At 48.6% G+C, this 13,099-nt stretch overlaps 1 protein-coding gene across 1 annotated transcript in view; it reads left to right on the forward strand.

Annotated features, from left to right (window-relative positions):
• The window catches only part of LOC139384539 (CUGBP Elav-like family member 4), a 204,733-nt gene that overhangs the window by 135,387 nt on the left and 56,247 nt on the right, over positions 1-13,099 (forward strand). The window contains exon 3 of the mRNA XM_071129375.1: positions 6,308-6,356. Within this exon, the coding sequence (XP_070985476.1) occupies positions 6,308-6,356 (49 nt within the window). The remainder of the gene's footprint in view (positions 1-6,307; positions 6,357-13,099) is intronic.

Below are 13,099 nucleotides of genomic sequence, written 5' to 3' on the forward strand. Positions count from 1 at the left end.
AATTCTCCCTAACACCACTACTCCATCATATAACTTCCCTAACACCACCACTCCATCCTCTAACTCTTCCTAACACCACCACTCCATCCTCTAACTCTCCCTAACACCACCACTCTATCCTCTAAGTCTCCCTAACACCACTACTCCATCCTCTAACTCTCCGTAACACCACCACTCCATCCTCTAATTCTCCCTAACACCAACACTACATCCTCTAATTCTCCCTAACACCACCACTCCCTCCTCCACCTCTCCCTAACACCACCACTCCATCCTCTAACTCTCCGTAACACCACCACTCCATCCTCTAATTCTCCCTAACACCACCACTCCATCCTCTAATTCTCCCTAACACCACCACTCCCTCCTCCACCTCTCCCTAACACCACCACTCTATCCTCTAACGCTCCCTAACACCACCACTCCATCATCTAACTTCCCTAACACCACCACTCTGTCCTCTAACTCTCCCTAACACCACCACTCTATCCTCTAATTCTCCATAACACCCCCACTCTATCCTCTAACTCTCCCAAACACCACCACTCCATCCTCTAACTCTCCATAACACCACCACTCCATCATCTAACTCTCCCTAACACCACTACTCCATCATCGAACTTCCCTAACACCACCACTCAGTCCTCCACCTCTCCCTAACACCCCCATGCCATCATCTAACTCTCCCTAACACCCCCACTCCATCCTCTAACTCTCCCTAACACCACCACGCCATCCTCTAACTCTCCCTAACACCACCACTCCATCCTCTAACTTCGCTAACACCACCACTCTGTCCTCCACCTCTCCCTAACACCACCACTCCATCCTCTAACTCTTCCTAACACCACCACACTATCCTCTAACACACCCTAACACCACCACTCCATCCTCTAACTCTCCCCAACACCACCACTCTATCCTCTAACTCTCCCTAACACCACCACTCCATCCTCTAACTCTCCCTAACACCACCACTCTGTCCTCCACCTCTCCCTAACACCACCACGCCATCATCTAACTCTCCCTAACTCCACCACTCCATCCTCTAACTCTCCCTAACACCACCACTCTGTCCTCCACCTCTCCCTAACACCACGGCGCCATCATCTAACTCTCCCTAACACCACCACTCTGTCCTCTAACTCTCCCTACCACCACCACTCCATCCTCTAACTCTCCCTAACACCACCACTCCATCCTCTAATTCTCCTTAACACACCACTCTATCCTCTAACTCTCCCTAACACCACTACCCCGTCATCTAACCCTCCCTAACACCACCACTCCATCCTCTAACTCTCCCTAACACCACCAATCCATCCTCTAACTCTCCCTAACACCACCACTCCATCCTCTAACTCTCCCTAACAACACCACTCCATCATTTAACTCTCCCTAACACCCCCACTCCATCCTCTAACTCTCCCTAACACCACCACGCCATCATCTAACTCTCCCTAACACCACCACTCCATCCTCTAACTTCCCTAACACCACCACTCTGTCCTCCGCCTCTCCCTAACACCACCACTCCATCCTCTAACTCTTCCTAACACCACCACACTATCCTCTAACTTTCCCTAACACCACCACTCCATCCTCCACCTCTCCCTAACACCACGACGCCATCATCTAACTCTCCCTAACACCACCACTCTGTCCTCTAACTCTCCCTAACACCACCACTCTATCCTCTAACTCTCCCTACCACCACCACTCCATCCTCTAACTCTCCCTAACACCACCCCTCCATCCTCTAATTCTCCTTAACACACCACTCTATCCTCTAACTCTCCCTAACACCACTACCCTGTCATCTAACCCTCCATAACACCACCACTCATCCTCTAACTCTCCCTAACACCACCACTCCATCCTCTAACTCTCCCTAACACCACCACGCCATCATCTAACTCTCCCTAACACCACCACTCCATCCTCTAACTCTCCCTAACTCCACCACTCCATCCTCTAACTCTCCCTAACACCACCACTCTGTCCTCCACCTCTCCCTAACACCACCACTCCATCCTCTAACTCTCCCTAACACCACCACTCCATCCTCCACCTCTCCCTAACACCACGACGCCATCCTCTAATTCTCCTTAACACACCACTCTATCCTCTAACTCTCCCTAACACCACTACCCCGTCATCTAACCCTCCCTAACACCACCACTCCATCCTCTAACTCTCCCTAACACCACCACTCCATCCTCTAACTCTCCCTAACACCACCACTCCATCCTCTAACTCTCCCTAACAACACCACTCCATCATTTAACTCTCCCTAACACCCCCACTCCATCCTCTAACTCTCCCTAACACCACCACGCCATCCTCTAACTCTCCCTAACACCACCACTCCATCCTCTAACTTCCCTAACACCACCACTCTGTCCTCCACCTCTCCCTAACACCACCACTCCAACCTCTAACTCTTCCCAACACCACTACACTATCCTCTAACTCTCCCTAACACCACCACTCCATCCTCTAACTCTCCCTAACACCACCACTCTATCCTCTAACTCTCCCTAACACCACCACTCCATCCTCTAACTCTCCCTAACACCACCACTCTGTCCTCCACCTCTCCCTAACACCACCACGCCATCATCTAACCCTCCATAACACCACCACTCATCCTCTAACTCTCCCTAACACCACCACTCCATCCTCTAACTCTCCCTAACACCACCACGCCATCATCTAACTCTCCCTAACACCACCACTCCATCCTCTAACTCTCCCTAACTCCACCACTCCATCCTCTAACTCTCCCTAACACCACCACTCTGTCCTCCACCTCTCCCTAACACCACCACTCCATCCTCTAACTTCCCTAACACCACCACTCTGTCCTCCACCTCTCCCTAACACCACCACTCCATCCTCTAACTCTTCCCAACACCACTACACTATCCTCTAACTCTCCCTAACACCACCACTCCATCCTCTAACTCTCCCTAACACCACCACTCCATCCTCTAACTCTCCCTAACACCACCCCTCCATCCTCTAATTCTCCTTAACACACCACTCTATCCTCTAACTCTCCCTAACACCACTACCCTGTCATCTAACCCTCCATAACACCACCACTCATCCTCTAACTCTCCCTAACACCACCACTCCATCCTCTAACTCTCCCTAACACCACCACGCCATCATCTAACTCTCCCTAACACCACCACTCCATCCTCTAACTCTCCCTAACTCCACCACTCCATCCTCTAACTCTCCCTAACACCACCACTCTGTCCTCCACCTCTCCCTAACACCACCACTCCATCCTCTAACTCTCCCTAACACCACCACTCCATCCTCCACCTCTCCCTAACACCACGACGCCATCCTCTAATTCTCCTTAACACACCACTCTATCCTCTAACTCTCCCTAACACCACTACCCCGTCATCTAACCCTCCCTAACACCACCACTCCATCCTCTAACTCTCCCTAACACCACCACTCCATCCTCTAACTCTCCCTAACACCACCACTCCATCCTCTAACTCTCCCTAACAACACCACTCCATCATTTAACTCTCCCTAACACCCCCACTCCATCCTCTAACTCTCCCTAACACCACCACGCCATCCTCTAACTCTCCCTAACACCACCACTCCATCCTCTAACTTCCCTAACACCACCACTCTGTCCTCCACCTCTCCCTAACACCACCACTCCATCCTCTAACTCTTCCCAACACCACTACACTATCCTCTAACTCTCCCTAACACCACCACTCCATCCTCTAACTCTCCCTAACACCACCACTCTATCCTCTAACTCTCCCTAACACCACCACTCCATCCTCTAACTCTCCCTAACACCACCACTCTGTCCTCCACCTCTCCCTAACACCACCACGCCATCATCTAACTCTCCCTAACACCACTACCCCGTCATCTAACCCTCCCTAACACCACCACTCCATCCTCTAACTCCCCCTAACACCACCACTCCATCATCTAACTTCCCTACCACCACCACTCTGTCCTCTAACTCTCCATAACACCACAACTCTATCCTCTAACTCTCCCTAACACCACCACTCCATCATCTAACTTCCCTAACACCACCACTCTGTCCTCTAACTCTCCCTAACACCACCACTCCATCATCTAACTCTCCGTAACACCACCACTCCATAATCTAACTTCCCTAACACCACCACTCTGTCCTCTAACTCTCCCCAACACCACCACTCCATCCTCTAACTTTCCCTAACACCACCACTCCATCATCTAACTTCCCTAACACCACCACACTATCCTCTAACTCTCCCTAACACCACCACTCCATCATCTAACTTCCCTAACACCACCACTCCATCCTCTAACTCTCCCTAACACCACCACTCTATCCTCTAACTCTCCCTAACACCCCCACTCCATCATCTAACTCTCCCTAACACCACCACTCCATCCTCTAACTCTCCCTAACACCACCACTCTATCCTCTAACTCTCCCTAACACCACTACTCCATCCATCCAAGAGTGTTGCGGTTCTCCTCCACCCTCCTCCTTCACTCCAAACAAACCAGCGGAGAAAACGAAAGGCTTCTAGACACAACATCTGGAACTCCCCAAGTCCCCATCTGCCCGCCACAGCCCCCAGTCACTTTATCTTAAACCCTCCAGGCTCTAACCACAATTTGTCATCTGTGCTCCCATTCAGACAATGCCCAGTTCCACCACTCACAGTACAGTATCCCTCAAACAGAACTATACTGAAAGTTTTTTATGGGATATGCATGGGATCCAGTGACAACTCATCTGTTGCTCTCATGAGTTAGTATTCTCATAGTCATAGTGTTGCAGCCGGCCGTGGGATAAGACAACAATAGATCCGTGTTATCTCCAACTCATGACCTATAAGTGTTGACATTAGCGTGTCTGTGTGAAGGTTGTGTGGGTGTGGGCTGTGCAGCGTTACCCTTTGGTTCATCACCATGGTGTATTCTGGTGTATTCTGGTGTATATACATGTGGAACTAGGAGTTTGACGATAGATGCATACATCCCTCCACGTCGTTTAGTCTCTTGGTTATATTTGACCCATGACGTCTGGGCTCATGTCAACCTTAAGCCTTTCAGCCATAGTGAACCTGACTGATGGGAGTGGGCAGCCCTGCACTGTGCTGCTCAGTGACAAACACACTGGTCCTGTCCTCATGCCCTATGTAGAAGAGACAGACCCAGTGCCCAGGGTCTACTGCAGTCTCCAGGAGACACAGCCAATACACCACTCATGGAAGGCTGCCCTCACTAAGCACAGAGCCTCTCTACACTGACCTTTACTCCCACACTATTCATCCAGGGGAATAGGAAGATATTTGTCTTGTTTTATACAGTCAAAGGCTTTGAAGCTTCTTCTTTTTTTACATGTCATACTCTTGAGAGAGATGGAACTGTGTTCAGGGGGCAAAGAGAGCCATGGGAGTTTTTATTCACAGCAGGCGTTTTAAAAGCCCTTCTAATGTTGGGCTTGGCGCTGCTAAGCTTTTTCCTCTCTGGACTGTATCTTCAGAGGTTGTTTATTCATTTGAACTTCTAACCTTTTTACAGTACTTTATGTGTTTCTTGGACGTGTTTTTGTGTGTGGCTTTCAACAGCCAGTGTGTCTGGGGTGGGCTTGGCTGACCAGAGCAGAGCAGCAGCATACTGGTCACGACTCTTGGATCTGGTCCTGAGGGGAGGGGTGGCGGTGGTAGTGGTTGGGGAGGTAGGAAGTGTAGAGCTGGGCAGGGCATTGCAAGTCATAGAAGGGTAAGGGTTGAAAAGAGAGAGGGAATGAGGAGAGGGAGGGACAGAGGGAGATAGGGAGAGAGGATGTGTATAGAGCTGGGCAGGGCATGGCTGTAAGGGACAGAGGGAAGTAGGGAGGAGACAGGAAGCTCAGGGCAGCCAGAGAAGACCTCTCTCTGTGGGGTGATAGTGGGTGATGTAATGGCATTAATCTCCTCATGCCATCTGACAACCAGTGTGTCTCTGTCATTGAAAAGTGCTAATTCTGCTGAACTGTGAGGGGGAACCAGGCATCTCCGGAGGCCAAGGCCCTGGATTAATTAGGCATGCTGGCATCAAACTCAAAGCTCACACATTCTCCTCTTCTTCTTTACTAGAACAGAACAGAGCAAAGCACTGTTTGTGTTGTTTATCTGATGCTCCAGTGAGTCAGGACAAGAACTACAGGCCCATGTACACCACTCTGTCCCCTTTCCTCCTGGTAGTGGTTGTAGTGGATGTCCCCAGGTGGCCACACTAACATAGGTGTTTTCTCCTCTCTTTGCAGATGAACCGGCCCATCCAGGTGAAGCCAGCCGACAGCGAAGGACGAGGAGGTAATTAACCTTCTCCTGGTTGTCCCTTCCCTCTTTTCACTCCTACTCCCTCCTTCCCTCCTTCCCTCCCTTCACCCCTCCCTCCCTCCACCCCTCCCATCCTCCACTCCTCCACCCCTCCACCCCTCCGCTCCTCCGCACACCTTAATATTCTGCTCTCAGTAGGGACACACTGGGAGTTTGCAGAGTAGCCGTTAATATAGGTCACTCGCCTCTATTGACTTCCCATCTGTGCTGGCCGGACCAACAGAGGTTCTGTTGGCCTCTCAGAGTGTCAGGTTCACTGTCACTCTGAGAGGTTCAAAGTCGAGTGAGGAGCCGGAGGAGGAGAGGATGGGTGGGGACCTATTCCTCCTCACTGTCCTCAGAGTGACAGCTCAGCCTGGTTACAGATGAGAGCAACTGGGAGTTAACCCCCCCTTCCATGCACCTCCATATCCTTCCTCTTCCCCCCTCCTCACCCCCACACAGCCACACTTCAGAGGTCCTGAATAGGCTTTACCAGTCAACACCAGGACAGTCATACCCATCCACTTTGTACTGCCAGGTCAATCGTACAACTCAGATTTGTTACTTTGTCAGCATATAAAATGGACAGAGGAGAGAGTGTAGTTAGTAGTCAGACATGTTTATAAATGATCCGTGATTTTGGGTTTAGGCCTTTAACACCAAATCACAAAACAGAATGAAGGTTTTTACACAGAGCTGAAGAGCCAACCGCCAGCTTGGCCCTAGCCAGAATGACAGTGTGATTGACTAGATCATTCCAAAGCCATTTGTAACATTATCGGGGTTAATGCAGATTAAGCCAGTTACAGATTTACATGTGGCATAATTACATCTAATTGACCCAGTGTGTGTCTACACTGTGAGGGTCAGATACATTATATGTATCCCAGCCTTCTGAGTTACACCACAGCCAGCCAGGGTAAGATTAGACCCAGACTGAGCCAGTTTGGTGATTTACGTGGTCAAGATGTGTGAATCAGCCGGCCCATTTCCCAGTTCCCTGACACACACTCGCTCTCCTATTTAGAACTTTAATTAACGACCGTCTAAAAACAGGCAAAGTCTGACGGACAAGACCTGGGCGGGAGCCAATCGGCATATTCACAGAGATAAATTGGATCTCTGGTTTAAGGGAGGGAGGATGGATGGGCACCGATATCAATTACTACTCTTTCTCTAGCCGGAGAGGAGAGGGGGAGAAAGAGGAATGAAATACAGAGGGCGCTCTATGCCAGCCAGCCCAGTTCTGTTCTCTAGCTAGTCTGTCTATCACAGGAACATTGTGTTGGGGACGACAGACAGAATATAGGACACGGCGTGGTGCTGAATGAAATGTGAGCACGACAACAGGCCAGAGATATCGAGCGTTAATGGCAACAGGAAGTCATCAGACAGGGCAGGCAGGTAAAGCGTAGCCTCAGCTGATAATGAAATTAGATTTACTATGAAAGCCTCGACTTCATAGTAGACAGCCCTGGGTAGGAAAGGGATTAATCTCTCCCTCTGCGTGTGTGTGTGTGTGTGTGTGTTCACGTGCATGTGTGTGTGTTCACGTGCGTGTGCGTGTGTGTGTGTGTTCACGTGCGTGTGCATGCATGTGTGTCTCAGTCAGAGCAGATAGAGGGAGGCCAGCCCAACCAGGTAGACAGTATTCCCACCAGGGTATAGCTGCAGATTGGTTAGTAGTGGGACGTGCGCTTGCGCCGAGACTTCTGCCCCCATGGAATGGAGACATTTATCACATACAAGACATCAGCAATTATCTGTCATGAAGAGTCGCAAAGGTGTCTCGGTTACGTGCTTCTGCAGGCATTACGGCCCATTAGTGGGTTTAGAGACGTTCGTACACCTCCCTGCCTCCCTCTCCCTCCTTCCTGCCTCCCCCTCCCCCAGAGAGCTGTCCTCTCTCCAGGGATAGAGATGTGTCAGGAGCGCTAGTAAAAGTTTGGCACAGGAACTGACGGGGACCAGACAACGCATAATCCTGCATATCTATTGGCCCATTGTGGATAGGAAAACGAATTCTCTCATGGGTTATTTATTTCTCCTTTGCATTATCAAATAGAATAGGAGGATGGGATGCGAGGAGGCTTTTCAAACTTTAAATCTATTGTCACGTTTCTGCTCTGAGTCAACCAGCACTCCTCTCCACTCCTCTCCCTCCAAGTCCATCTTTATCTCGTGTTACAACCCAGCCTTTATTTTCAACTTGATCAAGTCATGATTTCAATTGGGAGATATGGCGAGACAATTGAAGCAGGGTGCCTCTGCTCTTCTGCTATGTGGACAGTGCTTGAATAGAAAGTGTCTCATATCTCTACTTTAAACCCAAGCAATTTGCCTCAATCCAAACGGGGCTGGGGAAGGGGATAGAGAAGGGAGGGATAGAGCTAGTGATAGAGAGAGAGAGAGCTCCAGAGCAAGGCCCAAAGAGAAAAGGAGGGAGTGAGGGAGATGGAGAGCTGGGATCGGCAGGATGAGAAGCTAACGGAGGGTGATGGGTTAGCTGAGCGAATCTCAGCACTAAATAATTTGGGAAGCACCCCTTCCTTATCTCCTCCTCTCCATCTAGGAATCTCTTCCCCCTGACCTTGTCTGCTGCTGTGTTTGAAGAAAAGATGAAGCCATGTTATCTATGATTGGAGATGGCCATTATCTAAACACAATCTGCAGGCTGCAGGTCCCACTCCTCCTGTAGCCATCCAGCCATGGCCACCGTAGTAGAATGGAGAGAGGCCATGCTGAAGAGGACAAGGATGGTGGATCAGTATCAAGTGCCCTCTCTCCCTCCCTTTATTAACTAGGAGAAGACAGAATGCCTCTCTCCTATTCTCTCATTACACTTCTCTAACACACACGCACTTCCATCTGCATTGACCTTTTAGTCCAATCTCCATGCTCTCGCTACAGCAGTGTTTACCAGCTCCAGTCCTCCAGTACCCCGAACAGGACACATTTTTGTTGTAGTCCCGGACAAACGCACCTGATTTGACTCATTGAGGGCTTTATGATTAATTGACAAGTGAAATCAAGTGCGGTTGTCTGAAGCTACAACAGAAATGTGTCTGTTGGGGGTACTGGAGGACTGGAGCTGGGAAACTCAGCTCTACAGTGTACAGTGCCTTGCAAAAGTATTCACCCCCTTTGGCATTTTTCCTATTTTGTTGTATTGTAATGTAAATATATTTTTATTTGGATTTCATGTAATGGACATACAAAATAGTCCAGATTGGTGAAGTGAAATGATTATTATTTTTTTTTTTAAATATATAAAAAATAAAAAACGAAAAAGTGGTGTGTGAATATGTTTTCACCCCCTTTGCTATGAAGCCCCTAAATAAGATCTGGTGCAACCAATTACCTTCAGAAGTCACATAATTAGTTAGATTGCACACGGGTGGACTTTATTTAAGTGTCACATGATCTGTCACATGATCTCAGAAAATATACACCTGTTCTGAAAGGTCCCAGAGTCTGCAACACCACTAAGCAAGGGGCACCACCAAGCAAGCGACACCATGAAGACCAAGGAGCTCTCCGAACAGGTCAGCGACAAAGTTGTGGAGAAGTACAGATCAAGGTTGGGTTATAAAAAAATATTCAAAACTTTTAACATCCCACGGAGCACCATTAAATTCTAAAAAAATTTGAAAGAAAATGACACCACTACAAACCTGCCAAGAGAGGGCAGCCCACCAAAACTCATCAACCAGGCAAGGAGGGCATTATTCAGAGAGGCAACAAAGAGATCAGAGATAACCCTGAAGGAGCTGCGAAGCTCCACAGCGAAGATTGGAGTATCTGTCCATACGACCACTTTAAGCCGTACACTTCACAGAGCTGGGCTTTACGGAAGAGTGGACAGAAAAAAAACATTGCTTAAAGAAAAAAAAAAAACGTGTTTGGTGTTCGCGAAAAGGCATGTGGGAGACTCTCCAAACATATGGAAGAAGATACTCTGGTCAGATGAGACTAAAATTGAGCTTTTTGGCAATCAAGGAAAATGCTATGTCTGGTGCAAACCCAACACTTCTCATCACCCTGAGAACACCATCCCCACAGTGAAGCATGGTGGTGGCAGCATCATGCTGTGGGGATGTTTTTCATCAGCAGGGACTGGGAAACTGGTCAGAATTGAAGGAAGGATGGATGGTGGTAAATACAGGGAAATTCTTGAGGGAAACCTGTTTCAGTCTTCCAGAGATTTGAGACTGGGACAGAGGTTCACCTTCCAGCAGGACAATGACCCTAAGCATACTGCTAAAGCAACACTTGAGTGGTTTAAGGGGGAACATTTAAAGTCTTGGAATGGCTTAGTCAAAGCCCAGACCTCAATCCAATTGAGAATCTGTGGTATGACTTAAAGATTGCTGAACACCAGGAGGAACCCATCAAACTTGAAGGAGCTGGAGCAGTTTTTCCTTGAAGAATGGGCAAATATTCCAGTGGCTCTACAAAGTATTGACTTTGGGGGAGTGAATAGTTATGCACGCTCAAGTTTTCTGTTTTTTTGTCTTATTTCTTGTTTTTTTTTCAAAATAATAAATGTTTTGCATCCTCAAAGTGGTAGGCATGTTGTGTAAATCAAATGATATAAACCCTCCAAAAAAATCTATTTTAATTCCAGGTTGTAAGGCAACAAAATAGGAAAAATGCCAACGAGGGTGAATACTTTCGCAAGCCACTGTATGTTCATCTTTTGTAATAGAAGAAACACACCAGACTGACGGATGGCTAAAAGACAGCTAAAAGTCTCATTCTAATAGATGGCCCAGATAATTCGTTTTCCTATCCACAATGGGCCAATAGATCTGCAGGATTATGCACTGTCTCGGTTAGAGTCCCACCATTCTGAATGCTTTCTTCCTGATAATGTAGAATTAGAGTCCTACCATTCTGTATCTGTCTACCTGATCATGTAGAATTTGAATCCCACCATTCTGTATGTGTCTACCTGATAATGTAGCATTCGAGTCTCTGTGTATCTTTACATAGATGCAGTTTGACTAGAGCGTGTATCAAGGTTCGTGATTTCTGTCGGGGTTATACTCGGCCCTACGGCATCCTGAGGAGCTATCCTTTTTTTTTGCTCTGTGTTCGTCCTTGCCTAGGCGCTTCCTCTTCTCAGCGCGCGTCTCTGAAGGATGACCCCAGTCTGGGAGGTGAGAGATTGACAGGACCTCAAGCTCTTGTGCAGTGTGCTGTCATGCCCCAACCAGCAGATAGGGAAGAGAGAGGGCTGATGTGTGGCTGTTGCAGCAGGCTGCCAGGCCGCTGGGGAGGGGCTGTCTGGAGGCACCTCAACACCCTCTGAGGACCGTGCTCCACTTTACATGCAAATGAAGCCAAAAGATTTCTCTCCGCCTCTGGACACGAAACATGCAAAACTTTGAAAAGTCAGAAAGAGCCCGGCAGGGCGGCACACACCCAGTTTGTCAGAGGTGCAGGGAACACAGTGTAGTAGCTCAAGGTTGGCTGGGCATTAAATTACATTGCTTTGTTACAGCACCTGTATGATAGGCCATGAGAAACCATACACCCAAATTGTATAAGAAAAAATAAATGGAGTTTAAATATTTGGAATGAAATTGGAACAGGCAATTTCACCACATTTCTTTCGTTGTTCTGTGATCGTTTTTGAAAGTCGCAACGAAAGGCCCTCCTTGTGCTTCTGAGTAAATGAAAGTGAAATTCCTTGCAATACGACTTATGCATTTACAATCAGGGGGCCTGGATCCTGTCGTCACTCCTCCTGCGGGAGGTAGCCTAGTGGTTAGTGCATTGGGCCAGTAACTGTAAGGTTGCTGGATCGGATCCCTTAACTGACTGACAAGGTAACTGACTGACACTGCAACTGACAAGGTAAAAATCTATTGTTCTGCCCCTGAACGAGGAAGTTAACCCACTCTTCCCAGGGAGGCTGTCATTGTAAATGTAAATAAGAATTAGTTCTTAACTGACTTGCCTAGTTAAATAAAGGTTTAAGAAATTAAATTTAAAAAATGCCTGATACGGTGACAATTTGAATATTCCTTCCCTTCTGATGATTATATTTACTGCCTCACTATGTTGAATAATCTTCTGGCATTTCTCAGATTAGGCCTATCAGTTAAGAGACTATGGGTCAGTCAGATGTATCTTCATCAGCATTACAGCAGGCCAGGCTGAATCTGGGGAGGGAGCTGGAGATGGAGCTGGGTGTGGAGCTGGGGACTTTACATAGAGCTGGGGTATAGGGCTGAGGAGCTGGGCTGGAGCTGGGGCTGGGGACTTTATATAGAGCTGGGGTATAGGGCTGAGGAGCAGGGCTGGAGCTGGGGCTGGGGACTTTATATAGAGCTGGGGTATAGGGCTGAGGAGCAGGGCTGGAGCTGGGGCTCGGGACTTTATATAGAGCTGGGGTATAGGGCTGAGGAGCAGGGCTGGAGCTGGGGCTGGGGACTTTATATAGAGCTGGGGTATAGGGCTGAGGAGCAGGGCTGGAGCTGGGTCTGGGGACTTTATATAGAGCTGGGGTATAGGGCTGAGGAGCAGGGATGGAGCTGGGGCTGGGGACTATATATAGAGCTGGGGTATAGGGCTGAGGAGCAGGGCTGGAGCTGGGGCTGGGGACTTTATATAGAGCTGGGGTATAGGGCTGAGGAGCAGGGCTGGAGCTGGGGCTGGGGACTTTATATAGAGCTGGGGTATAGGGCTGAGGAGCAGGGCTGGAGCTGGGGCTGGGGACTTTATAT

This window comes from Oncorhynchus clarkii, chromosome 26, assembly GCF_045791955.1.
Source record: "Oncorhynchus clarkii lewisi isolate Uvic-CL-2024 chromosome 26, UVic_Ocla_1.0, whole genome shotgun sequence".
Taxonomy (NCBI): Eukaryota; Metazoa; Chordata; class Actinopteri; order Salmoniformes; family Salmonidae; genus Oncorhynchus; species Oncorhynchus clarkii.